The following is a 25558-nucleotide window of genomic DNA, read 5'->3' as shown; positions in this document are numbered from 1 at the left end:
CCTCCCCTTCCCCGTTGCCGTTCTCCCAGCCCTTACCTGGAACTCAGAGAAATCCTGACAATTTAGCTCCTCACTGGGCGCCGCCATCTTGTCGCCGCTTCCGAGGACTCCCCCGTGAGGGCTGGCCGCCGCACCGCCTGATGGAACAGGACAATGGAGGGGAGGGGGTGGGAGAGAAACCCCAGAGGCGGCGGCGGCGGCGGCGGAGCGTCACCGCTCGCTTGGGCGCGGGCCGGCCACTTGTCAACCGACTGAGAATTTTTTAAAAATATGGTAGACGAACATATTGTAGCGCCGAGGAAGTTGCTTGCCAGTAACCAATCACGGGTTTAAATCTGATCTATTTCCCTCGTGAATAAAAAAACCTCGATTCTATTCGTCTCCTTCCTTCAGAAATCCGCCCCTTTCTCGCGTGAATAGGCGGGCCTACCCCGGCTCCCTCTAAACACCGGCTCGATGGCAGGCTGGGCTCCGGTGACCTCTGGAGTAGGGGGTTAGAGTCCGCCGTGGGTAGGCGGTGCGGCCTCGGGATGTGGAGTTACGCGGGCTCGGTGGCCGGAGGCCTGAGCCTGGCGTTCAGAACCAACCGCCAGCGGCTGCAGGGGTTTTGCAGCAAGCCCGGGGACGGCAAATCCCCGCAGGGGGGAGGCCCGGCGACACCGGACAGAGTCCGGTCTGAAGGTAAGCTGCGGGCCCGGGGGGAGGTTAGGAACACCAGAGGGGTGGGGGTGGGTGAGGGGGAGGGTGGACACGGCGTGGCATCAGAGGGCCCGAGTCAAGGAGTAACGGGGATGTGGGTGGTGGGGTGGAGGTTAGTCTTCTCCGCTCTGCAGGACATCCTTACAGGTGTACCTACAGGATAACTCCGTTGCTTGATCTTTCTCCCTCGTAGGACCAGAAACAAGTGTGATTCCAGAAACACAATGTTAGAGCAACTCAGCTGGTCCAGCAGGTATTTGTGGAGAGGGAGAAAAACAGTTAACGCTTTGAGTCGTACAGAAGAGTCATACAAACTTAAAGCGCTAACTATGCTTTTTTCCTCCCCATAAATGGTGCCAGACTGTGTTTCAGATGTCCAGAAGCTGCAGCATTTTATGCAATGCTTAGTGCTATTTCTGACTTCAACAGAAACAAAACATTTTTTGATGCACAAGTACCAGGCCTGCTGCAGCGAGAGAACCTAATCACTAAATCCACATCCTGAAGGTGAGCACTGGCCAGAAACTGAACTGGATCAGCTATGGAAATACCATGGCTATATCACTAAGGCAGAGGCTGGAAATTCTGCAGCAAATAATTCACCATCTGATTCTCTATACCTTGATGTTTTATTTCTTTTTTCTACCTCTAAAGTAAGTAAATCAAAACACAGACTAATGTTTTAAGATAGGGTTAGAAAGTGGTGACACTAGACCATACTTTTTACTTGGAACAAAATATAACAATAAATAAATCAAAACTACAATACTCTAGAAGAAACCCTCCTTTATTCTTCACTCCTTCAACCCCTTCTCTCAATCTCTCCTTTTCAACTCCTCACTCTTCTTACAGGGTCATCATACCCTCCAAGTAATATTCATTGAAAAGTACTTAGATACAATAGAGGGAAACATATTCAAGGTCAATTGATCACATTTGCTAAGTGAAGTGGGATAGAATACAAGAGGCCCAGATTGAGCACTTCTGATAAGGATAACAAACAAAATTTTAAATTCTGTTCAAAGTTCTTACACCCAGTCAACATGACACACCTTTATTGTATTACTGAAAATTCTGAAGATAAAGTGCAATGGAGGTTTGTTTCATAGTCCATAGTTGTATAAATAGAAGCTTAAAAATATACCAGACCTCATCTGGTAAAATCATTGAGTCTGAATATTGCTTATTGTAGGTCCAACTTCCCCAGAGGAAGTTCATGTGACAGAGGTGTGCACAAAGTGTAAATGGGAAATAGTTCCAGGACTGACTTAGCACTCTTTGACTCAGACCTTTTTAGATGTAACAGCACTTGTTGATCTAAGAACTGTAGTGTCCACTATGTAATAAAGGTATGATCTTCACCATTCCTCCCTCTCTCCTCTTCCCCCCCCCCCCAATAACACTTTTGTGCTATGAAAGTAAACTATTTGAGTGACATGGGTGAGCTATTGGGAAAGAACAGAAGGTCCCAGAAATAGCATTGAAATGACCAGAAAATAACAGTATTGTGATGGTGGTTGAGAAATAACTGCTGACCAGGACACTGCTACTCTTTGAACAGAAGTATTTGCATTCATTTAAGACATTAGATAAAATATTAAATGAGACCTAAAGATGTTTCTTCTGACAGTACTCCCTCAGTATTGAAGTGTTAGTCTAGATTTTGTATACTTAAATATCTGTATCAGGACTTGACCCACAACCTTCTGATTCCAAGTTGAGAATATATCACTGAGCTGAAGTTAGCATGTATTTTAACATTTTAAATATTCTACAAGTTTTGTATAATTTAAGCTAGTTTACAAGGAAATTGTGACCCATGAAAATAGTTTTTTTTTTCAGGACGTCCAGCTTTCAAATTGCCAGGATACAAACCCTCAAGTTTTGATAAAAAGATGTTGGTGTGGAGTGGTCGATTCAAACGAGAAGCAGATATACCAGCTGCGGTTTCGTAAGTGGTGAAATGGGTATGGGATCCTATTGGTTGGTGACTTTTTAAAATTGGGATGTTGATACTACTTTCCTTGGTAAACAATTTTTTAAAATCATCCTCCGTGCAAACAACAACAGCTGAAAACAAATGGTAAGATTCTTTCTACTGTCACTTCTATACTGAACTTCTCCCTTGACTCTGCTGCAGTAATGCAGATTAAAAGGCCATTCCTTATATATGACCACTCTGTCACTGCATACTTCATTTCCTTAGAAATCACAAGCGTTTCACCAGTCCCTCAAGTTTCACAAACTGCATTCTCCTCAAGTAATAAATATTAACTGTGTAGTAAAGAGGCCAAATGTACTGGAAGAGTTGAACTTCTTTTGCTTTACACAATCAAATACTTTGTGCCTTTGTGGGGGCAAGTGTTGAAGGGAGTCTCTTCTAGTGTTTTTTGTTAGGTATGAGATTGTACGTGTGTGTGTGTGTGTGTGTGTGTGTGTGTGTGTGTGTGTGTGTGTGTGTGTGTATTGATGCTGTCATCTTAGACCTATTCCTAACCTTTCAGTAGAATTGCTTTTCAACTTGGTGCAAGCGTTTTTTCTATTTGTTCATGGAACATTAAGAACTGGTAGCAAAGCCAGCACTTAATACAATTTCTCTTACCTTGAAAAGGTGGTGGTGAGTCACGCTTTTCTATCACAGTAGCCTACGTGGCATAGGAACACCCAAGGTGCTGTTAGAGTGCCAGGATTTTGTCCCAATGACAAGTGTAAAGACTGTCTTTTTATTGTCGACTGAAATGGGAAAAAAATTGTTTAAGACCAAAGATTGTGCAGGGATTTTTTTAAAAAAGTACTTACTGACTGGTTAGTCTAACATCTTATAGAGAAAATGCTGGAATCTATTACAAAAGATATGATACCTTAGAATACGAACAGCAATGTCAACATTGACTTAAGATAAATACTGTTGACAAACCTACTGGAGTTTTGAGGCTGTAACTACGAAAAGGGAGAGCCAGAATGTGATGTCAGAAAACTTTGGATAAAGTCTCTCATTAAGTTACTGTATCCCCATGGGAGACAGATTAGCAAGCTTAGATCTCATGGAATACAGGGAGAACTAGCCATTTGGATACAGAACCGGCTGAAAAGGTGGAAGACAGAGGGTGGTGGTAGAGGATTGTTTTTCAGACTGGAGGCCTGTGACTAGTGGAGTGCCACAAGGATCGGTGCTGGGCCCTCTACTTTTTGTCATTTACATAAATGATTTGGATGTGAGCATAAGAGGTACAGTTAGTAAGTTTGCAGATGACACAAAAATTGGAGATGTAGTGGACAGCGAAGAGGGTTACCTCAGTTTACAAGAGGATCTGGACCAGATGGGCTAATGGGCTGAGAAGTGGCAGATGGAGTTTAATTCAGACAAATGCGAGGTGCTGCATTTTGGAAAGGGAAATCTTAAGTATACACTTAATGAGGTACGTCGATTTCGCTGCTCTTTGGATGCTGCCTCAACTGCTGTGCTCTTCCAGCACCACTGATCCAGTATACATTTAATGGTAAGGTCTTAGGGAGTGTTACTGAACAAAGAGTGCAGGTTCATAGCTCCTTGAAAGTGGAGTCGCAGGGAGATAGGATAGTGAAGGCAGTGTTTGGTATGCTTTCCTTTATTGGCTAGAGTATTGAGTACAGGAGTTGGGAGGTCATGTTGCGGCTGAACAGGACATTAGTTAGGCCACTGTTGGAATATTGTGTGCAATTCTGGTCTCCTTCCTATCGGAAAGATGTTGTGAAACTTTGAAACGGTTCAGAAAAGATTTACAAGGATGTTGCCAGGGTTGGAGGATCTGAGCTACAGGAAGAGGCTGAACTGGCTGGGGCTGTTTTCCCTGGAGAGGAGACTGAGGGGTGACCTTAGAGATTTACAAAATTATGAGGGGCATGGATAGGATAAATAGGCAAAGTCTTTTCCCTGGGGTTGGGGAGTCCAGAACTAAGGGGCATAGTTTTAGGGTGAGAGGAGAAAGATGAGACCAAAGAGGGAACTTTTTCACGTAGAGGGTGGTATGTGTATGGAATGAGCTGCCAGAGGACGTGGTGGAGGCTGGTACAATTGCAACATTTAAGGGATATGGACTGGCTGCTGGCAGATGGGACTAGATTGGGATGGGATATCTGGTCGGCATGGACACATTGGACCGAAGGGTCTGTTTCTCTACATCTCTGACTCTATGGTGGTAAAATATTGGTAAGGATAGAATTGGTTAAACAGACAGGAAACATTAGGAAAAGTGAAGTATTTTCTGGAGTGGAGGTGGTGACAAACTGAATACCATGGGTATCTGTACTTGGGGACCACATCTACATGTATTTATAATATGTATCAAAAATAACATCATAAATTTGGATAATGGAATGAAGTGTAGAATTTCCAAAATTTCTGACAACACAAAACTTGGCAGTAAGGAGGATGTAAAAAGAGGCTTTGGAGCCATTTTACAGAAGTAAATACACAGCATGACATGAATAAGCATGAATTTGACCACTTCATTGTGAATAACAATGTTAGCAGTATTTAAATTGGAATAGATTGGGAAATGTTTACTTACACACCAGTGAAAGCGAGCTTACAAATGCAGAAAGAAAAAGGATTGTGTAGAGGATCAAGGAAGTCTTACTGCAATTGTACTGCACCTTGGTGAGACCACACCTGGAGTACGGAGTGTAGTTTTGTTTTTAGGAGAGCAGCAAAGGCTCACCTAGCAGATTTCGGAGGAAAGATTGGGTTGATTGGGCCTGGATTCTCTGGAGTTTCAAAGAATAAGTGGGGACATCTTTGGAATGTCACATTATGACCAGGCTGAATAGACTGGATGCAGAGGTATTACCCTACATTTCTATGCATCGAATCTCAATTGCCACCTCTTGCCCACTCCACCAACTTGTCAATGTCCTTTTTTGGAATTTCACACCATCCTCCTCAGTTTACAAATTCTTTCAACTTTAATGTCTTGTGCAAACTTAAATATATCCCCTGTACCCAAAATCCAAATCATTCATATATATCAGGATAAGAAAGGGTCCCTGGGTAACTGAACTATATACTTCCTCCAAACCAAAAAAAATCCATTGACCATTACACTGTTTCTATATCACGAAGCTAATTTGTATCCATCTTACCATTGCTTTTATAACATGACCTACAAATTTCCTAAAAATCTTAATACTGTATCAAGTGCCCCTGAAATTCAGTTTTGCTACCTCATAAGCATTTGCGTCATCAATCCTTTCCATTACATGTGGGATTAGATTGGGTTGGGATATCTGGTCGATGTGGATGGGTTGGACCAAAGGGTCTGTTTCCATGCTGTACATCTGTGACTCTATTACTACTTCAGAAGAACTCCCAACTAGTTAAATGCAACTTCCCCTTCGTAAACCTGGTAGCTTGGATGAGTTGACTGTGCTTTTAGCACACCCTGTACTGTTTTAAATTTGGTGTGATATAATTTTCTACCAGTGCCTAATAACTTAGTTCATTTTCTATAGTCCCAGATATCATTGTTGAAATGTAAAGTAATTTGCACTTCCAAAACCTATGCATATCATCCACAAAACCTTTTTGTTTCATACTATTCAATTCTTTTTTTTAAAGCTGGACATGCTATTTGGGAGACCTAATTTAAAAACAGAAACAAAGCAACTTGTCAGGGTTACTCTGACCTTCCTCCTCTCCAGAAATAATTGATGTATTTTCTCAATTCCAAAAGTAAAATATCACAATCATTTTATCACAGATGAGGTATACCTTTCAGAATGTACTGAACTTTTTACAGGAAGGTTCTCTTTGTCTGTTAATCTTTAATAGAAGGGATAATATATGTATTGAGGTCTTAAGTGCAAGACTTCCATCATTATACCATTAGCATTTTGCAGCATTAAAAAATATCAGTGCAGCTTTTAAGTTGGCAGTTCTTAAAATTTGACATGGAATTTCAATTTCTAGGGATCTAGTGAAATCTTCTAAGTTGAGAATGGAATCTCATTTGCCTCAATTTGTGCAAACCTGCTGTCTGTATTTTCCACAGTCCTCTGTGATTAAAATCTTCTTTTTCCTTTCTTACATGATGCATTATCTCTGCTTAAGCTACTCTGAAAGCAGCCCTCTCTAAAGAAATGCCTCTCAATTTAAAGATGTCATGATAATGAGGTTTGTGGATAAATTGACATAATTTGTTTCAGATTTGAGATGATTGATGCTGCAAGGAACAAGATGAGAGTGAAAGCAAGTTATATAATGGTGGTCGTGACAATTGTGGCCTGTATTGGGACAATAATCTCTGGGAAGAAGGTAAGGGGAAATCTTATTAGCTTGATCAGAAATGGCAAAGTTCAGTTTTCTTAATTATTTCAGTTTTTATTATCTTATACTTTGCCCGTCAGTGACACAACCAATAATTGTACTTGTTTTGGCTCAGGTGATTTGCTTTAGGCATAAGTTTTAAAATACTATATGATGTGAATAGTTGCTTGTGATTTATTCTCAATTGAATAAATTGAGTTTTTAAAAGTACTTGTACTAGTCCTAAGCCTCTCATGTAGCAGGACTCAATTTTTCCAATTGCATATTTTGTTCAGAGGGTGGGTTTCACCTGTACTGGAAAGGAACAGGTATGTGGTAATATGGATTGAAATTAGAAATAAAAAAAATCCCTTTGGGATTGTACTGTAGATCCCCCAATAGTCAGGGAAATTGAGGAACAAATATATAGAGAGATCTTGTATATATGCAAGAATAAGAAGGTTCAGATTGTTTGCTCACTGAGCTGATGGGTTTGTTCTTGAACATTTTTGTCACCATGCTAGGTAATATCAGTGAGCTTTATAATAATAAGGTTGTAATAATCAGTGACTTTATGCAGACCCAGTCAACATTTGGAAAAGTAAATTTCTCACCATCAAAACCTTTGTGTTTGTAAATATTCCTACTGCAGAAGGAATGAAACTTGACCGGCTCTTGGGTAATAGGGCAAGTGACTGAAATAATTATAGGGAAACACTTTAGGCTGAGTGATCATAATTTGTTTTAAAACAGCATTCCATAAAAATTAAAGTTTTTCATAAGACAAAAAACTTTCAAGGATTGATTGGAGAAGACTTTGTAGGTAAAGGGACATCTGATAAGTGAGAAGCTTTCAAAAGTGTGATGAGAGTTCAGAATTACTTTGTTTAGTGAAACACCAATACTACCCACTAGTTGGTAGTATTTGAGAATAAATGGATGAATAGAGAGGTTAGAGTCAGGGATATAAAACTGGATCCAAATGAATCTTTCCAGTGGTATAGAGTGTAGAACTTTTAAGAGGGAGATCAGCAAGGGAAAGAGAGGCTATGAGAAGGTTACTTGCCATGGTTAAGGATAATCCAAAGAGATTCTTTTAATACAGTAAGAGCGAGAGAGTAGGGCCCCTTAAAGATCAGAGGCTGTATTTGTATTAAACCTCAGGAGATGGGAGAGACAATAAATGAACATTACCAAAGAAAGAGTGCTGGAGGTCTTTGAAAATATAAAGGTCAATAAATCTCTGGGACCTTACCTGATCAAGGTATCCCAGGAAATTAGGGAGGAAATTGCAGGGCCCTTTGCAGAAATATTTTTGACATTTATCAATACGGTGGGTTGCCAAATGACTGGCTGAAAAGTAACTAATGTTGTGCCCTTTGAGATGTAAAGAGAAGCCTGGAAACTAAAGACCTGTGACTCTGACTTCAGTGGTAGGCAAGTTGTTGGAAGTGATTTTGAAAGATAGGATTTATATACATTTTGAACAGCAATGATTAGGGATAGTCAACATGGTTTTGTGCGAGGGCAAACAATGTTTCTCAAACCGGAGTTTGAGGAAGTAGCCAAGATGATTGAAGGCAGAGTAGGAGACAGATGTAGAGCACGGAAACAGACTCTGTGGTTCAACCCATCTATGCCGACCAGATATCCCAACCCAATCTAGTACCATCTGCCAGCACCTGGTCCATATCCCTCAAATGTTTCCTATTCATATACCCATCCAGATGCCTTTTAAGTGTTGCATTTGTACTAGCCTCCACTTCTTCTGGCAGCTCATTCTATACAGGTACCACACTCTGCCTAAAAAGTTACCCCTTAGGTCTTTTATATCTTTCCCTTCTCACCCCAAACCTATGCCCTCTTCCCTGGGAGTGGGTGCGGGGTGGGTCCAGAACTGAAGACCTTGTCTATTTAGCTTATCCATGCCCCATAATTTTATAAACCTCTATAGGGTCACCCCTTAGCCTCAGACGCTCCAGGGAAAACAGTCCTAACCTATTCAAACTCTCCCTATAGCTCAAATAATTTACTTGGACTTGAATAAAGCCTCTGACAAAGTTCTGCATGGTAAACTAATTCAGATGAGCTTGCTAATTGAATACAACACTGGTTTAATAGCGGGGTGATGATAGAAAATTGTTTTTCAGGCCAGAGGCCTGTTTCCAATGGTGTTCCACAGGGATTGCTTCTGGGTCCACTTTTGTCTGTCTGTCATTAATATAAAATTATTTGGATGAGAACATAGAAAGCATGGTTAGTGAGTTTGTGGATGATGCCAAGATTGGTAGTTTTAGTGGACAGTGAAGATGGTTATCCAAGATTACAAAGAGATCTTAAACAATTGGGTCAATGGGCATATTGTTTTGGCACAACACATGAAGGTGATACTTAAATTAAAAGTAAGGCCTAGGGTAGTATTATAGGACAGACCTAAGAGTTTGGGTACATAACACTGAAATTTGCATCACATACATAGGGTGGTTAAGGTGTTTAGCATGCTTGCCTTCATTGCTCAGACTATTAAGTTAGGAATTGATGAGACCTTTTCTGCAGTTCTGCATTCAGTCTTGGTCTCTTATTAGAAGGATATTATTAAGCTGGAAAAATATTCAAAATAGATTTAATAAGTTGCTGGGAATGGAGGGTTTGAGTTATAGGAGAGGCTTGATAGTCTGGGACTTTTTTCCACTGGAGTGTAAGAGCTGAAGGGGGGTGTGATCTTAAAGATTTAAAGTCATGACAAATATAATGTGAATGGCAGGTCTTTTTGCTCGGGTGGGAGGTTAAGCCTGTGGAACATTTTTAAAATCTTTCTCCTCTAACCTTAGAGGTGAGGGGCAACTTTTTTTGAAATGGTGTTTAGTGTACGAAATGATCTTCCAAGGAAGTGGCATATGTGGGTACAGTTAATGTTCAGAGGGATATAGACCAATTGCAGGCAGCTGGGATTAGTTTAGTTTTGGATTATTCAGCATGGACCAAAGGGTCTGTTGTTATGCACTGTGACTCTGGCTACTAATAATTTCTTCTTTTAAAAAATTTAAAGAACACAATGGGATTTTGGGTGTTACCCCACACTACTCTGCAAGTATCTTGTGTATTCTTTAAATTCTTAAATTATAAAAGTGATGAAAGTTAATGTAGAAGTTACTGATTCAGAATCTACTGTAGTTATTTAGCCATGTTGGTTAATTCAAACTTTGAACTGTTAAAGCGGATTGTGCCAATACCTTCACATGAAAATACTATTTTCCCAACAGTAAGTGGCCTATATCCCAAAACTAAAATCTTTCGAGCTCCATTATCAATTGATACAGATGAAATAGTAGCAGATGTTTTGGATGACAAAGTACCAGAAATTAACTGATCTTTGGAAAACCTTTTCTTTAACCCTGCAGGTGTGTACCAGTCAGTGGTAATGGGAGTTGAACCCACACTGGTGTCACTCTGCATCGCAAACCAACCAGGATAGAGCAAAAGTTATTAATCCTTGCTATTTTGCTAAAGACTTTGAGGAGAAAGGGTTGGGAGAGATATGGGCTGTGTGCTGGCTGGTAGGGCTACTAGTTGGTCCAAAGGGTCTGTTTCTGTGCTTTACATTTCTATGACTTCGTAAGACAGGCTAATCAGCACTTCTGTATACAGTGCTGAACTCTATTGTGGATCTTTTTCTAATATTGATCAAAATGGTAACTTATATCATGGAATTTGATATCTTGCCTCAAGTGGATAATGTTTGTGGCTGAGTTTATTGTAAAAGATCATGTAAGTGAGCAGGTTTTGATCAAAAATTTAAAAATTGTTTCCCTTTCAAAGTTCTTCACTTTGACACTGGTGCATATGCTTAAATTCAAATTAAGTTTTACGATGTGGCTCAATCACAGTAACGCTAACACTGAGGCTATTAAACTCTTTGAATATTTCAAAGGCTGAATATATTGATTAGTTAAAACTGAGTGCACCAACTTTATTTTCCATCTTTGGCTGCAGGCTGCAAATAGACATGAATCTTTGACAGCTATCAACATGGCAAAAAAAGCCAGGTGGAAAGAGGAGAATCGACAGGAAGCAGAAGGTGCCAAAAGACAGTGATTCAATGTGGAGGAGGTTGTTCCAATATTAATGTGGTGATACATATTTTTGCTGTGTTAACACTATAATTAAGACAACAAAATACTGTGCCTCTAAGTTCCAATGTAACCAGTTATTTCCCAAGTTACTTTTGATTTATGACTGGTCATGAAATATGACAACTGCAGCTCCAATTTTATGGAATTACTATGCTATCTACTTGTCTTTGAATAATTAACATTGAAAAGTCAGTTGCAGTATAATTATCTCAAGAGCCTAGTTCTGCACATGATTACACTTCTGAAAAAAGTAATTTCAGTTAGGAAGTACTATGCCTTGCACTTGCTAGATCTTTTGCTTGGAGCTTTCTATTTCATTAAACTGGTTAACTTGCTTTGGGCCTTACAAATTAGCCAAATTTCATTGTATGATGATATCAGCCAATAATGAGTATATCTGCTGTTTTATTTTTCCAGATCAGAAAATAAAATTGACATTGCACCTATTCACGTTTGTAATTTTAATCACTTATTTCCACAATATTAAATTCATATTTATCTGTTCAAAATACTGTATTTTTACTTGCACGACACACTTGACAAGATGCAAGAGACCTTGTGTTATAGTTGCTGTGTTCTGTTGTGGAGTGATTAGCCCTTTGATTTCTTAGCATAGAGTCAGATGTACAGCACAGAAACAGACCCTTTGGTCCAACTCAGCCAAGTCGACCAGATATCCCAACCCAATCTAGTCCTACCTGCCAGCACCTTGCCTATATCCCTCCATACCCTTCCTAGCATGATCACATTTTTCATCCTACAGTTGCTAGGAATGCATATACTTAAATTATTTGCAACCCAATATCTCAAATTTCATAATCTATCATGCATTGTTGGAACTGGAAAGTCAAAAGGAAATTGGGGGAAAAAAAAACACAGCAAGTAAACTAGTGTTGAGGAAATAGGCCTAGACAACCCCTAATAGATCTGCCTAACTATCGCCATCACCGAGCAACAACCTTTGGGCTGAGACAATAGATTTTTTTTTAAAAAAGGTTGACACCCAGAAGCTGTGGGCATTGTCGGGAGGGGTTTGCAAGGATGTAGTAGTGGCTGTTGCTTAGTACAAGTCGCAGCTTGAAGCTAAAAGTAGTGGTTTAAAAGAAACCAAAGTATACGGATAATAGTTCTTAGATGAATCTACAACCTATTTTTGCATTCAATTCTACAGTCTTGGATGTGCACGTTATAGATTCAAGGGATTATAATTTCATTTGCACGGTAGATTTGTTGCTAAACTGTAATTTGTTTAAGTTTGCCTGTAATAAACATTTTAAGATTTTTTATGAAAAGTCCTGGTCAGTCTTGTGTTCTTGTTAATCATCAAAACAATAAAGAAATATTGACATGTTAAGACATTTCCACATATGGTACAGCTCATGGAGTGGAGCTTTCCAGTGCACTTGCTGCCAGTCATAACACAGTGAAAATTATGGAAGCATAATTCAATGGCTTTATCAATTTACACTAGCTCAGCTTTTGACAGGAGTTTTAGCTTGTTAAATAAAACATCTCAAAATAAATAGCTATCAAATAGTATGTGTACTAGATTAGAACTACATAAATGTTTTGTATAACAGGCTCTACTGCCTTGCAAAGGAGCTTTAGCTTTGAGTTATTGTAAATTACTTTAACAAATTTTAAAATAATTCATTACAAATGGAAATAAGAATCTTAAAAAAAAAAATAAATTTAATACCTTTGCTTGGATTCACCACAATTAGTGTTTAGAGATTCTGCCCATTGCACGCAAATCTTCTGTCCTGGGGCATCTCAGATGTTTGAGCAACTTTTTCATCTTGCTACAACACATTTGCAGAATGATGTCATTAAGCTGTTGCACCAAGTCAAAAGCATGTTCTTCCGGTCATAAGATGCATAATGTAGCATGTGAATTTCAATACCATTGTGATGCTAGCTATGGAAGCTGTATATTCCAAGGAACAGTGGATTTTACCCCTTCAACAATTCACACATTGGCAAGTTACCTAGTTAGTCCACACAAACTCCAAACTGTTCACTATTAGAAGTGATTCTGCAATTGAACAATATTCATTAAAAATCCTGAATGTGCTAATTACATTTATAAAAATGTGCACTTTTGGTCATATTCATAGTATTGGCCTATACTGGAAGCTTTATATGTTAATACTTGACACTGTTCGCTGCAGATAGAACATTTACATGCATTGTACCTGTTTCAACTCAACAAAATAGGTAACTACTTGGATGCATTTTTAGAGCAATGCCTTGACCAGTGTCAACTTGCCTGGTTCGGAATTTGAACAAAGCTTAGTAATTAACTGCCAGTCAGCTAACTTGTGCTTTTTCCATTGCAATCTCTGCCTGTGTCCACTTCCTACATGGGCGTTTCTTATACACTATCCTGATAAGACAAAAAGCTTTGACAAATTGTTGGTTTAGTAACAAGTTTGATTGAGAAAGTTTTATTATGCATTAGACAAGTTTAGAGAGGAGCTAAATCTAAATATTTCAACTCTTGAACTGAATGTCATTTCCAAAAAAACTGCTGCTAGACATGTTGGCTGACTTTTTAATCGGAGAATTGATTGATCATATTTACAGTTTGTGGAATCAGTAGACAAGTGAAATGAGAGTTGGGCGAAGGGAACACTGGGGAAACTGACTAATCTATATTGTGTATATTGATATTAGATTAGATTACTTAGTGTGGAAACAGACCCTTCGGCCCAAAAGTCCACACTGACCCGCTGAAGCGCAATCCTCCCAGACCCATTCCCCTACATTTGCCCCTTCACCTAACAATAAGGGCAATTTAGCATGGCTAATTCACCTAACCTGCACATTTTTTTTGGATTGTGGGAGGAAACTGGAGCACCGGAGGAAACCCACGCAGACACGGGTAGAATGTGTAGACTCTGTCCACACAGTCGCCTGAGGCAGGAATTGAACCTGGGTCTCTGGCACTGTGAGGCTAACCACTGTGCCACCCACACAGTATTAGTTGTGCTTTTAAGTTCATTAAAAATTTACTGGGTTTTATGCATTCATACCATTATATAGTGAAATATTCCTATCTAAAGTATTTTAAAACACTTAGTACAGCTTGTGAAATTCTAATTTGATAAGACTATTTACGTAACTAATTTATAATTCTTATGTCCATATAAGTAGTAGGGATTCTGTAAAGGTCTATTGATCTTTCTACTCCAAGGCCCAAATTAAAGTTAAAAATTCCTTGCTACCTTCAAATCATGTGCATGTATCTCAAGGTTCTTAATTTCTGCAATCCATTTAGAATTCTACCAATTATTTTATATTTGCTCTATCACTTTGCACTCCATTAAATTTTATCCCCTCCTTATCAGTGTACTCCATCTGCCTGTCCAAGTCCTCTAAGCATATCACCATCCCTACTCAGTTCATAATACTTTCAAATTTTGTCATTCATAAATTTAAAAACTGCACCTTACATATCAAAATCTAGGTCATAAATACACATCAAGATAGAATGGTCCCAACATGTACCCACGTGAAATCCCACTGCACATCATCAGCCTGAAAAACAATTAATGACTGTTTCTTCAGTCTGCCACCCATGTTCCATGTTATGTTCCATGTTTTGTTCCACAGGCAGCAAATTTGCTGACAAGCCTGTAATGTGGCATTTTGCCAAATGTCTTTGAGGACTATGCACACATTTATCCACTCAAAAATTCAAGTTAGCTAAATATAATGTCCTTAAATCTGAACTGCCTTTCCTTAATTAATATTCATATATAAAATCGTACCAAAAATGTCCTACCTTCAATGGAACAGAACACATTTTTGAAAGCAACCAGTCATGAAAATTTAATTCTATTAAACACTTGATAATGGTTATTTGCCTTGTGACCATCAGTTGTATACATGCTTAAAAAGCCAGTTAGAGGCTTGTCAGATGCTTAATAAATTCTTTAATATCATTCTGTTTAAAAAAAAAATCATTGAATGGAGGTGTAGCTGGCAAGATCAGCAATAGCTGCGTGCTGAATGGAGACCAGTCAGAACTAACCAAATTGCTGTTGTCCTGAGGTCTCTCAGAGGCCAGCCTGCATAAGGAAAATAGTGGGAAACCTTTTTTTTTAAAAATAAAAGAAAAACTGACATTGGCTTCATAGCCCCCACTGCAGAAATTAGCTTTACATTCTATCAACTACCACAGTTGGAACTGAATGTGGCCTCACATCATTAGCCTGACTTCTGCATTACTAGTCTGATGTGGCCACAACACCTGTGCTTCCCTGATGTCACCTTTATAACTAAAATTTCCCCTTTTTCAGGGAAAAGTGGATCTAGATTTTGCTCCACACAAAGTTGAAACAAATGTGCTTACTTTGCAAAAATAGAAGCGATCATGCTGTCCTTTCTGATGTATGTTGGAATTTAAACATTCCTAATATACAGCATAAAGGGCAGCCTGGGGGTTGTCATACAGAACAGATTGTCAGAATACCTCAATAATTCACACTTAAATTTCAGACTTCCTAGGAAGTTTTTATTTATTAAAATGTTCATTGTTTGCCATATGGCAAATGGATGTTGTTTTATGTAAATCAGAAAGCAAAGGGCTGAACTGGTTGACAGTTGTGCAAACATTAATAAGCTATCAATTTTGGCAAGGATAAAGCTCAAGTAACAAAAATAAATCATATCCCTGTAAACAAGATGAATTTGTAAATATAGCTTACTGAAGAAAACCAAGTTCTCATTGATGCTGCTGAATCCTGATCACTGACCTCTATGTTAAGGTGAATCCTCTAACAGACACGAAGCATGATAACAGATTAAATTGAAATAATGTTCAAATGTAAACAATTAATAAAATCTGCATTCATATAGTGCCTTTCATGACCACTAAATATATTGCAGCTTTTTTAGAAACACTTTTAAAGCATACTCCCTGCTGTGGTTTTCCAGGTCAATTTGCACACAGCCAGTTCCCACAAACAGTAGTTTCATAGTGATTAGATAATTTTTTTTGATGTTGATTGAAGGATAAAATTTGGTCAGCACACTAGGTATAAATCTTCTTTCCCACCTCTTCTTGAAAATAGTGCTTTGGGATGTTTATCTCTAATTGTAAGGCCAACAGGATCTTCATTTAAGATGCCCTCCAGGCAATTAGGGATTGGCAATAAATGCTGCCTAGCCAGTGATGTGCTCATCCAGTGAATGAATAAAGAAAAAAGAAATTATCCAAAAGACATCATCTCTCAGTTAGTGCAGCACTCTCTCAATACCACAATGGAGTAGCAACCTTGATTTTTATGCTCATATTCTTGAATGTCACTCAACTCAGATCTTAATATTCAGAAACTAATAAGCTACCAATTTAATCATGACTGACCCCATTCATGCCTTATTAAATTTGTTTTTTGTTCAAGTTATTCAGTGATAACCTGAACAGAGTCGTTGAGAGAATACTGCCAACATTCAATTTATGACATCTATTGAACAGTTCACTAACAGGTTGTAACTTTAAACCATGGATCACCATCATTTAATAAAAGATGGTACAGGGCATCAGAATAAAATTAATTTACTTGAACGTACCTTTGAACTCTTATAAACCTTATTTTTGTTAAACATTTCACATTATTATAAAAAATTGTATAACTACTAAATGGACAAACTGTCCATGGACAAACAAATCACAAAAAAGTCCTACAGCTTGGCTGGGAAATCTTTTTATCTCCAAAGAGTGCAACACGAAAAGGATGATATGGTTTAAAAACAAAATTTGCAAGAGAAACTATTTTTAGAAATAAATTCTGAAAACAAAGCTAAAATACTTAAAATTAGTAAGTGCTGAAATACTATTTGGCTACTTGATAGAGACTAATAAAACAGCATTTCTTTTTGATCGTTTTTCCATTAAAACCTGTTGGTAATGCAATGTTTAAGACTGGACTGGACCATACACACAAATGCTATGTCCGAAGATGATAAAGAAAAAAGGTGGAACTGGAGAAGATGCTTTGTTGCTGCACTTTCCTTCAACCAAAGCTATAAAATACCAACAGTAGTATCAATACTGCAAACCAATACAAAAGGAAACAGATATTCTTTTTCTATGCCATTTTCAAGCGGGTCACAGCAAACTAGTTTGCAGCATATTTTGATGCTGAACAGTTGCATCATGATACAGTATTGCCAGCACTGCTCCTCAGTATTAGTCCCAATACACTATTTTGTTGTTTAAAACAGGATTGTTATATTTTACCATAATTTAGAGATTTAATCTCTTACACCGAATAACTGACAGTAGAGCTTGGTAGATTAGATTAGATTCCCAACAATGTGGAAACGGGGCCCTGCGGCCCAACAAATCCACACCAACCCTCCGAAGAGCAACCCACCTAGACGCATTCCCCTACATTTACCTCTTCACCTAACACTACGGGCAATTTAGCGTGGCCAATTCACCTAACCTGCACATCTTTGGACTGTGGAAGGAAACCGGAGCAAACCCACGTAGACAGTAACAAAACAAGCATTACTTTACATATTAGAGATTTAAACATTTTGATGCTGGAGGATGTGCAGTTGCTCTCGAGAAAACACTTAGATTATCTCCTTTGGTGCTAAGAATGATTTCTGATAATGGCAACAAAAACCAAAGTACAAAAATCACTTCTGTAAATGCTACAAAGTTAAGTCATACTTAGAAACAGTATCATGAAAAATATGGAAACACCAAAGTATCTTGATAAAACTAAAATCAATGCAATGAGCCTTTGTATGCGCCAGTGAATCAAAAACCAAAAAAAAGTTTCATAATAAATTAAAAGAATGGACAGAACAAGAGCTCAGTCAGAATGTTTTAGTGCTAGTGATGATTGATTTGGATTTTTAAAAAAAAAATGTATAACTACTGAATAGACAAACTGTTAGTTTCCCTGTCCTTTTACCTTCACTGTCAATCATAGAAATAAAACAAACATTCAATTTGCAAAACAGACGGGTAAAACAACTAATTCTGAAGTAGCTGGAAATTCTTTACCTATTTGAAGATACTTACCAAAAGCTATTCTGTGAAACAAGTCCTCAATACTGCTATAACAAGGAATTAGAAGAATATATTTTCCAGAGGAAAAGACTGCAACAAATTTTAACTGATTAAAGATCAATGAACTCATAAGCTTCGTGGGAACGCTGCAAGATGTTTCAACCATTAGTGATGTGCCACAAAGCGGCTATCCAAGTGTTATGTGCCAAACAACAGAACCTGGATAACCAGGATAAATGTTGCATGAATGATGATCTCTATATTCCATTCCTATTTGCAAGAAATATTGAGCCAAAGAAAATATCAGCTGAAAGATATTTCTGATCTTAGATTGGTTTTGACCAGAGATGACCTATCAGCTCTGATGGCTTATTAGCAAGTGTTATGGTTGCTCACCGACCACAACTTCAGTGGGCATAACAGTGACATTCAAGACTTATTATTTGTCACTTCTTCCAGCTGAAGGAAACATATGGCGAATATAGTCCAACAATCAAGGAGTTTATAGTGACACAACGATTCCCAAAGGGTTAATGGCAATGATTTGTGGAATGATGTTCTGGTGGCATCTAAGAATGTACGTGGCAAAAAGCATGTTTGAAGGCATCAATCTCAAAGCATTTCACGATGCTGTCCCTAATGTTTAACGCAAAATTATGAATTTAGCCAAGGAAGCTGGCTCTGAAAAGTTAGGGGGTGGCTGTCGTACAGCCATTATGAGTGTCCCATGGACACAAATCAAGTTTGAATTTCGCACAGCTAGAAACAAACGCTGGAGAAATGTATATTGTTTGAAACACTGCCAAAAATGTTAACAAAATGATCAAAAACCTTTTAAACTTATTCAAGGCACAATAGAACTCTTCATTGAGGACAATCCAAATAGAAATTGCAATTCCAAAGTAACAGTGCAATCAATTATGGCATTAAAATGCTACAAAGAACTCAAAAGAAAAACAGCTGGCCAAAAGTACTTGAATAAATTTTTAGGTTGGTTGACAATCCTGCCCCTCCAGCCCATTAACTCCTCCACCCACTCCACCACATTTATTCCATCACTCGAGTGTTACCATATTTAAGTACAATTTATATTTATAAGTTTATTTTAAATGTTTTTTTAGGAATGTAATGCAAATGTACAGTATTTCAATTTGTTCTTCCTTTCATGAGAAATGACTGAAAGCATTTAATTCCCAATTTATACTTCAATTCGTATGGGAAAATGTACACTCAACGTAGTTTTGCTTAAAATCACTTCTAAAGGATGCAAACACCACCTTAAGAAAGGCATTGCTGTACTTGAAAGTATGGCAACTAATTTTGTAAATGCAAAATTGAATATTAAAAAACACTGTTGCTCTCACTGCATTATTGGTTGTAGTAGAATCTTTAACCCTTATTGAAATTCTGCCATTATCAATAATGCATTAACTTTCAATCTCTCTGATATTAGTGAACTTGCTACTTGAATCTCAGGCTTCACTTAACACAAAAAAATCTAAGTCAACTTTGTACTTATGTTATTCTGGTCACTTCTGCCTCAAATGTTGAAAGTTGTACACAACAGTAAAGAGCTTTAACTGTCACCAATTCAAACTCATGTCTCGCAAGAGCATGGTGACATGTGACCAAGTTGTAAATCTTGGTCCAAACCAAGGGAGTGGAACAGTTATCATCAAGACACACTAGTATTTCATGACTGAAAGGCCTGGATAGCAAATTGTCAATGCATTTAAAGTCATGGAACATGTGCAAGACAGCAATGTTTTGAGGGAGAAGATAATTGGTTTCAGGTGATTAGATCTATAAGATTAAGAGTTTTGATAGCAGAGATCAATCCTTGATACAACTAGAACTTAAATAGTGCAAAGTTTACCCCTAAAAGGAATGGGAACAAGAACCAAAAGAAGTACAAGTTGGAGATCTGTATTAATCATTTGTCTCAAGAACGTTGTCACAAACACTATTAACCAACTGTATCTCAATGTAACAGCAAGGGAACTAAAAGAACCAGTTGTTAATGCCCATCCAATTTCTTTACATGTCCACAATGACAAATTATAACATTGCCAGCTTTTGGGTCTCTTTTTTGCAACATAGCAATTTGAATATTATCTGAATAATTAACATTGGCTGGTCATTAGAAGGTTGAAATGACAAGACCAGTTGAATGGGATGTATGTTGTTATTGTGTATCAATGAAAGATTCGTAAAAAGACCATTCTTGAAAAATACACCATGGCACTTAATTTTGATGATCCTTCATGTTCGGATTCTGCCAGGATTGTTCATCATGTCTTTTCAGTGCGAACCGTTTCCTCCATTCTCACCAGTTTGTACTCACTAAATCACTCTGCTACCTAGTAAGATAACACCACAGTAAGGTAGGTTTCTTAATTTAACCTTGTTCTGAAAAGAATGGCAGTTACATTGCCCAGAACAACAATCCTAAGCGGCAAGAGGATTTTAATTCAGGTGAACTAACAAGCAAATTATTTCTGGTTCTAATATACACATTGCACTGAACATTTTAAGTTTATACAGAGACCAGAATAAGTTCTAGAATCAACCTCTACTCCATGACTTCATGGCTTACTGTATACCAGCCATTTCAGGTTATGTTGCCAGCATAGTTCCAATAGTTCCTAATGCTGAATTGCTAACTTTTTCAGAGATGCAATATAATTCACCAATCACAGATCCTTATGCATATGAACTTAAATTTCACTGCTTCACAATTCCAACAAAAATCTGTCCAATTTTCACAGACATTTTGTCTAATCTTCACAAGAACATTTTAAAATGAAGCTAGAAAAGGATCTTTTACATTATGCTTAGAATTACCACAAAGTAAAAGTTAACTAGTTCAGTAGATTTTGTCACTGGTGCGATTTGTCATATTGATAAACGGAGCAGGAAGTAACGTTCATAACACCAAGCCCAGACACCCCTCAAACTACCGTAAGGGTTGATCACAACTCCATTTATAATAGATTTGTCATTAACTATATATAACGCAAATGAAAGTCATTCAATGGAGGGTATTACTGGGTAGACAGTCCATTAATTAACCTACATTGATATTGCACCAGTTTGATTTTTACAAACAAAAAAAAAAATCAGCAATATTAAACATCACAATAGAAAGAACAGAGCCACAGCAAAGGATACAAGTATTTAAGATGGAAGAGTCAGGTGGTGCAAATTTGCAGAGTTTGCCCTAACCCCTATTTGAATGTTATGTACATATATTATTATACACACAAGAATACAACCTTCATATATAATATACTTTTTGTGTGGTTCCCAAATGTAACTTTGTAGAGTGTGCTGTATGCAAATACGTGCTTTTCTATACACCTACATACAACCTTTTGTTAATAAGAACCATTCAGCTAATTGAGCAAAGTTCTTACTAGCATTGCTCACCTGTATAGGTGCAACTTTATCATGGTGATAGGTGCAGTGTCCCTCCCCCCACCCCACCAACCCCAAAAGAACTTGTCAGTCCCAACAGCCCTAGGAGAGGTGTGTGTCTTAAGTGGAGTCAGTAGTCCTCTTTGTGATTGTGCTTACAGCTGGAAGCCCTCCATCTGAGCTTCATGTGGTTGGAAGATGTATTGCTGCTGATTAAGATCGACTTGAGGGACAATGTTAGCATCTTCCTCTTCTTCTGTACCGAAGTAATGCTCTATTAGATCAAATGCTTTCTGATAAACATCTTGGTTTTCATGGCTCTGCAAGAATTCAATCTTATCCAAACCTGCAGGTTTTTAAAAAAAAGGTTAAAGTCAAGGTTTTCTCATTAAACCTTGAGAGAGTGTTTGAATGCAAATAGAAAACTTCTAAAATTATTTTCAAAATTGCAGCTTTTACAAAGTGAAGTCTCCACCCAAGTATACTGGCATAATTCCAAATGGGAAATGTTTCACAAACCAGCACAGTCAGCCTATATTAGAATGTAAACTTAAGAATCTTCTTTGGATTAAAAATATTCATTGGAGTATTTAGGGAGGTATCTTAATAAAGTGAAAGTAGACATTTCAAAAAAAAAGGAAACATTTTTAAAGAATGTCTAGTTACCTGTAAGTAAATAGAGAAGATTACAAATTAAATTTAATAATACAATACTGACTAGTTATTACTACTTTAAAATCAAAGTAGTAGAAAATTCAGCTCACCAATTCTGCTCCACCATTCATGATCATGGCTGACCTGATAACCTTCAACTGTACTTTCCTGCATTTTCCCTACAACTCTTCATTACCTTATTGATTACAAATCTGTCACAGCCTTAAACATACTTACTACAAATCAGCCAAAAAGAGAGCATACTGCAAAAAAATTCCATACATTCATGGCCCTCAGAAGAAACTCAACTATCTGAAATGTAAAACTCCTTATTCGAAGATTAGGCCCTCTGGTCTTAGGCTTTTCCACAAAGGGGAAACAAGCTTTCCGCATCCACCCAGTCAAATCTCCAAAAGAATCTTACAAGCTTCAATAAGGTTACCTCTTAGTCTTCTAAATTCAAGTACAGGCCCAACCTCTCCTCATAAGACAGTCCTTCTATATCGAGTATCAGCCAAATTAACCTTCTCTGAACAGCCTCCACTGCCAAAACACCTTTCCTTAGATAACAGTCCCAAAACAGTTAATGATACTCTAACTGTGTTCAACTAGTGTCCTGTATTGTTATCAAAATCTCCCTATCTTTATTTCAAAGGGAATGGAGTTTAAAGGCTATTTGCCTTCCTTATTACCCATTGACTTTGGATGCGAGCTTTTTGTGATTCATGGACTAAGACTTCCAAATCCCTCTATTCTGTAGATTTCTACGGTCTTTCTCCATTTAATTACTCAGCTCCTCTTTTTCCTACAAAAATGTATTTTTCTCACATTACATTCCATTTGACAAGTTTTTGCCCACTCATATGGGCGGCACAGTGGTTAGCACAACTGCCTCACAGCACCAGAGACCTGGGTTCAATTCCAGCCTCAGGTGACTGTGTGGCATTTGCACATTCTCCGAGTGTCTGCATGGATTTCCTCCAGGTGCTCTGGTTTCCTCCCACAGTCCAAAAACATGCAAGTTAGGTGAATTGGCCATGCTAAATTGTCTGTCGTGATAGGTGAAGGTATAAATGTAGGGGAATGGGTCTGGGTGGGTTGCGCTTCAACGGGTCAGTGTGGACTTGGGCCGATGGGCCTGTTTCCACACTAAGTAATCTAATTTAATTTATCCTGTCTATATTCCTTAGTAGACAGTCAACTTCACGGTGTCTTCACATTCCTCATCCATTATTATACAGTTTAAGTTATAGAGGTCTCAACAAAGATCCCTCTGGCATTTCAAGTATAGGTTGCCATCCTGAAGTGTCCCCCTTATCCCAATTCTGTCTCAGTTAGCCAATTCTCTACTTATGCTAATATACTAATGCAACATGGATTCTTGCCTGATCAACTATCCCTCTGGCACGCCACTCAAGTTCTTAATAGAATATATAAAAGCATGCACATGTACACGGAACAGTTAACAAAAGTAGACTGGAGTTAAGTACATTTTAGGTTCAAGACACATGGACATAAACAATTTAAACAGCACATATTTACAGCAGCTTTCCTGTGATGAACAAAATTACTCAACCTTTGCTACAAGATCACCAAGTTTCTTTGCCATATTTAATTAATGAAAGTACCACTGCACAGTTTCCATTGAAATGGAATAGAATACACAAAACTAAATTAGTAAGATGCTCATCATATTTTATGAATTTCAGTGCATTTAAAATTTGGTTGCTTACAGGCAGAGAATAAGACATTCATTAAAGATGTTTATTTGCGAGGAACTTATTTTCAGTTGCTTTAATACAAGCGCAGGGTACTATCCTAAACATAATGAATATTTTAATCTGATGAAAACTAGTCATTTGGATATAGAACTGGCTCAAAGGTAGAAGACAGGGTGGTGGTGGAGGGTTGTTTTTCAGACTGGAGGCCTGTGACCAGTGGAGCGCCACAAGGATCGGTGCTGGGTCCTCTACTTTTTGCCATTTACATAAATGATTTGGATGTGAGCATAAGAGGTACAGTTAGTAAGTTTGCAGATGACACCAAAATTGGCGGTGTAGTGGACAGCGAAGAAGGTTACCTCAGATTACAACAGGATCCGGACCAGATGGGCCAATGGGCTGAGAAGTGGCAGATGGGGTTTAATTCAGATAAATGAGAGGTGCTGCAGTTTGGGAAAGCAAATCTTAGCAGGACTTATACACTTAATGGTAAAGTCCTAGGGAGTGTTGTTGAAAAAAAGAGACATTGGAGTGCAGGTTCATAGCTCCTTGAAAGTGGAGTCGCAGGTAGATAGGATAGTGAAGGCGATGTTTGGTATGCTTTCCTTTATTGGTCAAAGTATTGAGTACAGGAGTTGGGAGGTCACGATGAAGCTGTACAGGACATTGGTTAGGCCACTGTTGGACTATTGCATGCAATTCTGGTCTCCTTCCTATGTTGTGAAACTTGAAAGGGTCCAGAAAAGATTTACAAGGATGTTGTCATGGTTGGAGGATTTGAGCTTTAGGGAGAGGCTGAACAGGCTGGGGCTGTTTTCCATATAGAGTGTCTGAGGCTGAGGGGTGACCTTCTACAGGTTTACAAAATTATGAGGGGCATGGATAGGGCAAATAGGCAGAGTCTTTTCCCTGGGGTTGGGGAGTCCAGAACTAGAGGGCATAGGTTTAGGGTGAGAGGGGAAAGATGTATGGAATGAGCTGCCAGAGGAAGTGATGGAGGCTGGTACAATTGCAACATTTAAGAGGCATTTGGATGAGTATATGAATAGGAGGAGTTTGGAGAGATATGGGCCAGGTGGTGGCAGGTAGGACTAGACTGGGTTGGGATATCTGGTTGGCATGGACAGGTTGGACCAAAGGGTCTGTTTCCATGCTGTACATCTCTGACTATGAAACATTTCAATGCACTTCCTGCAATTACCACACAAAAAAAAAGCAGCAAGCGTCTATGCAACTTATTTTCTGTTAACTAAACACAAGAATTATTCAAGTTCTTATCAGCTCACCATAGGCCTCTTCTATTAGAGCACAGTATGGATTTATTCCTGTTCCATTTTGTTTAGCTTCCTGCTCACCCAGTCTAAGGATATTCTCCAAACCATTCAATGACACTTGAACGATCTTTGCATCCATAACAGTCAGCAAGTCGCATAATGGTTTAATGCAGCCCAATTCCACTATATATCTGAGGAAAATTATAGAAGGGGCAAAAACTTAATAGCAGATTGACACATGCAAAATACTGTCACAAGCTCTGTATTATTTGATAATTTACAGGTGCATGACTAGGATGCACAGTCCAGATTTCCTTGAAAAATGAGAGTCGTGTATCACATAC

General features: G+C 38.3%; 3 protein-coding genes across 3 annotated transcripts in view; 1 reads left to right on the top strand and 2 right to left on the bottom strand.

Moving 5' to 3' along the window:
- The window catches only part of mix23 (mitochondrial matrix import factor 23), a 28085-nt gene extending 27396 nt beyond the window's left edge, over positions 1 to 689 (bottom strand). The window contains exon 1 of the mRNA XM_060833604.1: positions 37 to 689. Within this exon, the coding sequence (XP_060689587.1) occupies positions 37 to 87 (51 nt within the window). The 5' untranslated portion in view covers positions 88 to 689. The remainder of the gene's footprint in view (positions 1 to 36) is intronic.
- On the top strand, positions 207 to 12370 carry LOC132821085 (protein FAM162B-like). The gene is made up of 4 exons (XM_060833603.1): positions 207 to 681; positions 2542 to 2650; positions 6883 to 6991; positions 10976 to 12370. Exons 1-4 carry the CDS (start codon positions 531 to 533, stop codon positions 11075 to 11077), a joined length of 471 nt encoding a protein of 156 aa, XP_060689586.1. The 5' UTR covers positions 207 to 530; the 3' UTR covers positions 11078 to 12370.
- A 7000-nt stretch (positions 12371 to 19370) lies between these two features.
- Positions 19371 to 25558, bottom strand: part of LOC132821084 (importin subunit alpha-5) — a 61421-nt gene continuing 55233 nt past the window's right edge. Inside the window, exons 13-14 of the mRNA XM_060833602.1 lie at positions 25227 to 25405; positions 19371 to 21911 (exon numbers count right to left, since the gene is read on the bottom strand). Of these exons, the coding sequence (XP_060689585.1) occupies positions 21721 to 21911; positions 25227 to 25405 (370 nt within the window). The 3' untranslated portion in view covers positions 19371 to 21720. The remainder of the gene's footprint in view (positions 21912 to 25226; positions 25406 to 25558) is intronic.

The sequence above is a fragment of the Hemiscyllium ocellatum genome, chromosome 12 (genome assembly GCF_020745735.1).
Source record: "Hemiscyllium ocellatum isolate sHemOce1 chromosome 12, sHemOce1.pat.X.cur, whole genome shotgun sequence".
Taxonomy (NCBI): Eukaryota; Metazoa; Chordata; class Chondrichthyes; order Orectolobiformes; family Hemiscylliidae; genus Hemiscyllium; species Hemiscyllium ocellatum.
This window is presented reverse-complemented; position numbering and strand designations above follow the sequence as displayed.

Coding starts and splice junctions, on each gene's coding strand:
- LOC132821085 (XM_060833603.1), top strand. CDS start 531: ATGTGGAGTTACGCGGGCTCGGTGGCCGGAGGCCTGAGCCTGGCGTTC. Junction 682..2,541: donor GGACAGAGTCCGGTCTGAAG/GTAAGCTGCGGG, acceptor TTTTTTTTTCAG/GACGTCCAGCTTTCAAATTG. Junction 6,992..10,975: donor CAATAATCTCTGGGAAGAAG/GTAAGGGGAAAT, acceptor CTTTGGCTGCAG/GCTGCAAATAGACATGAATC.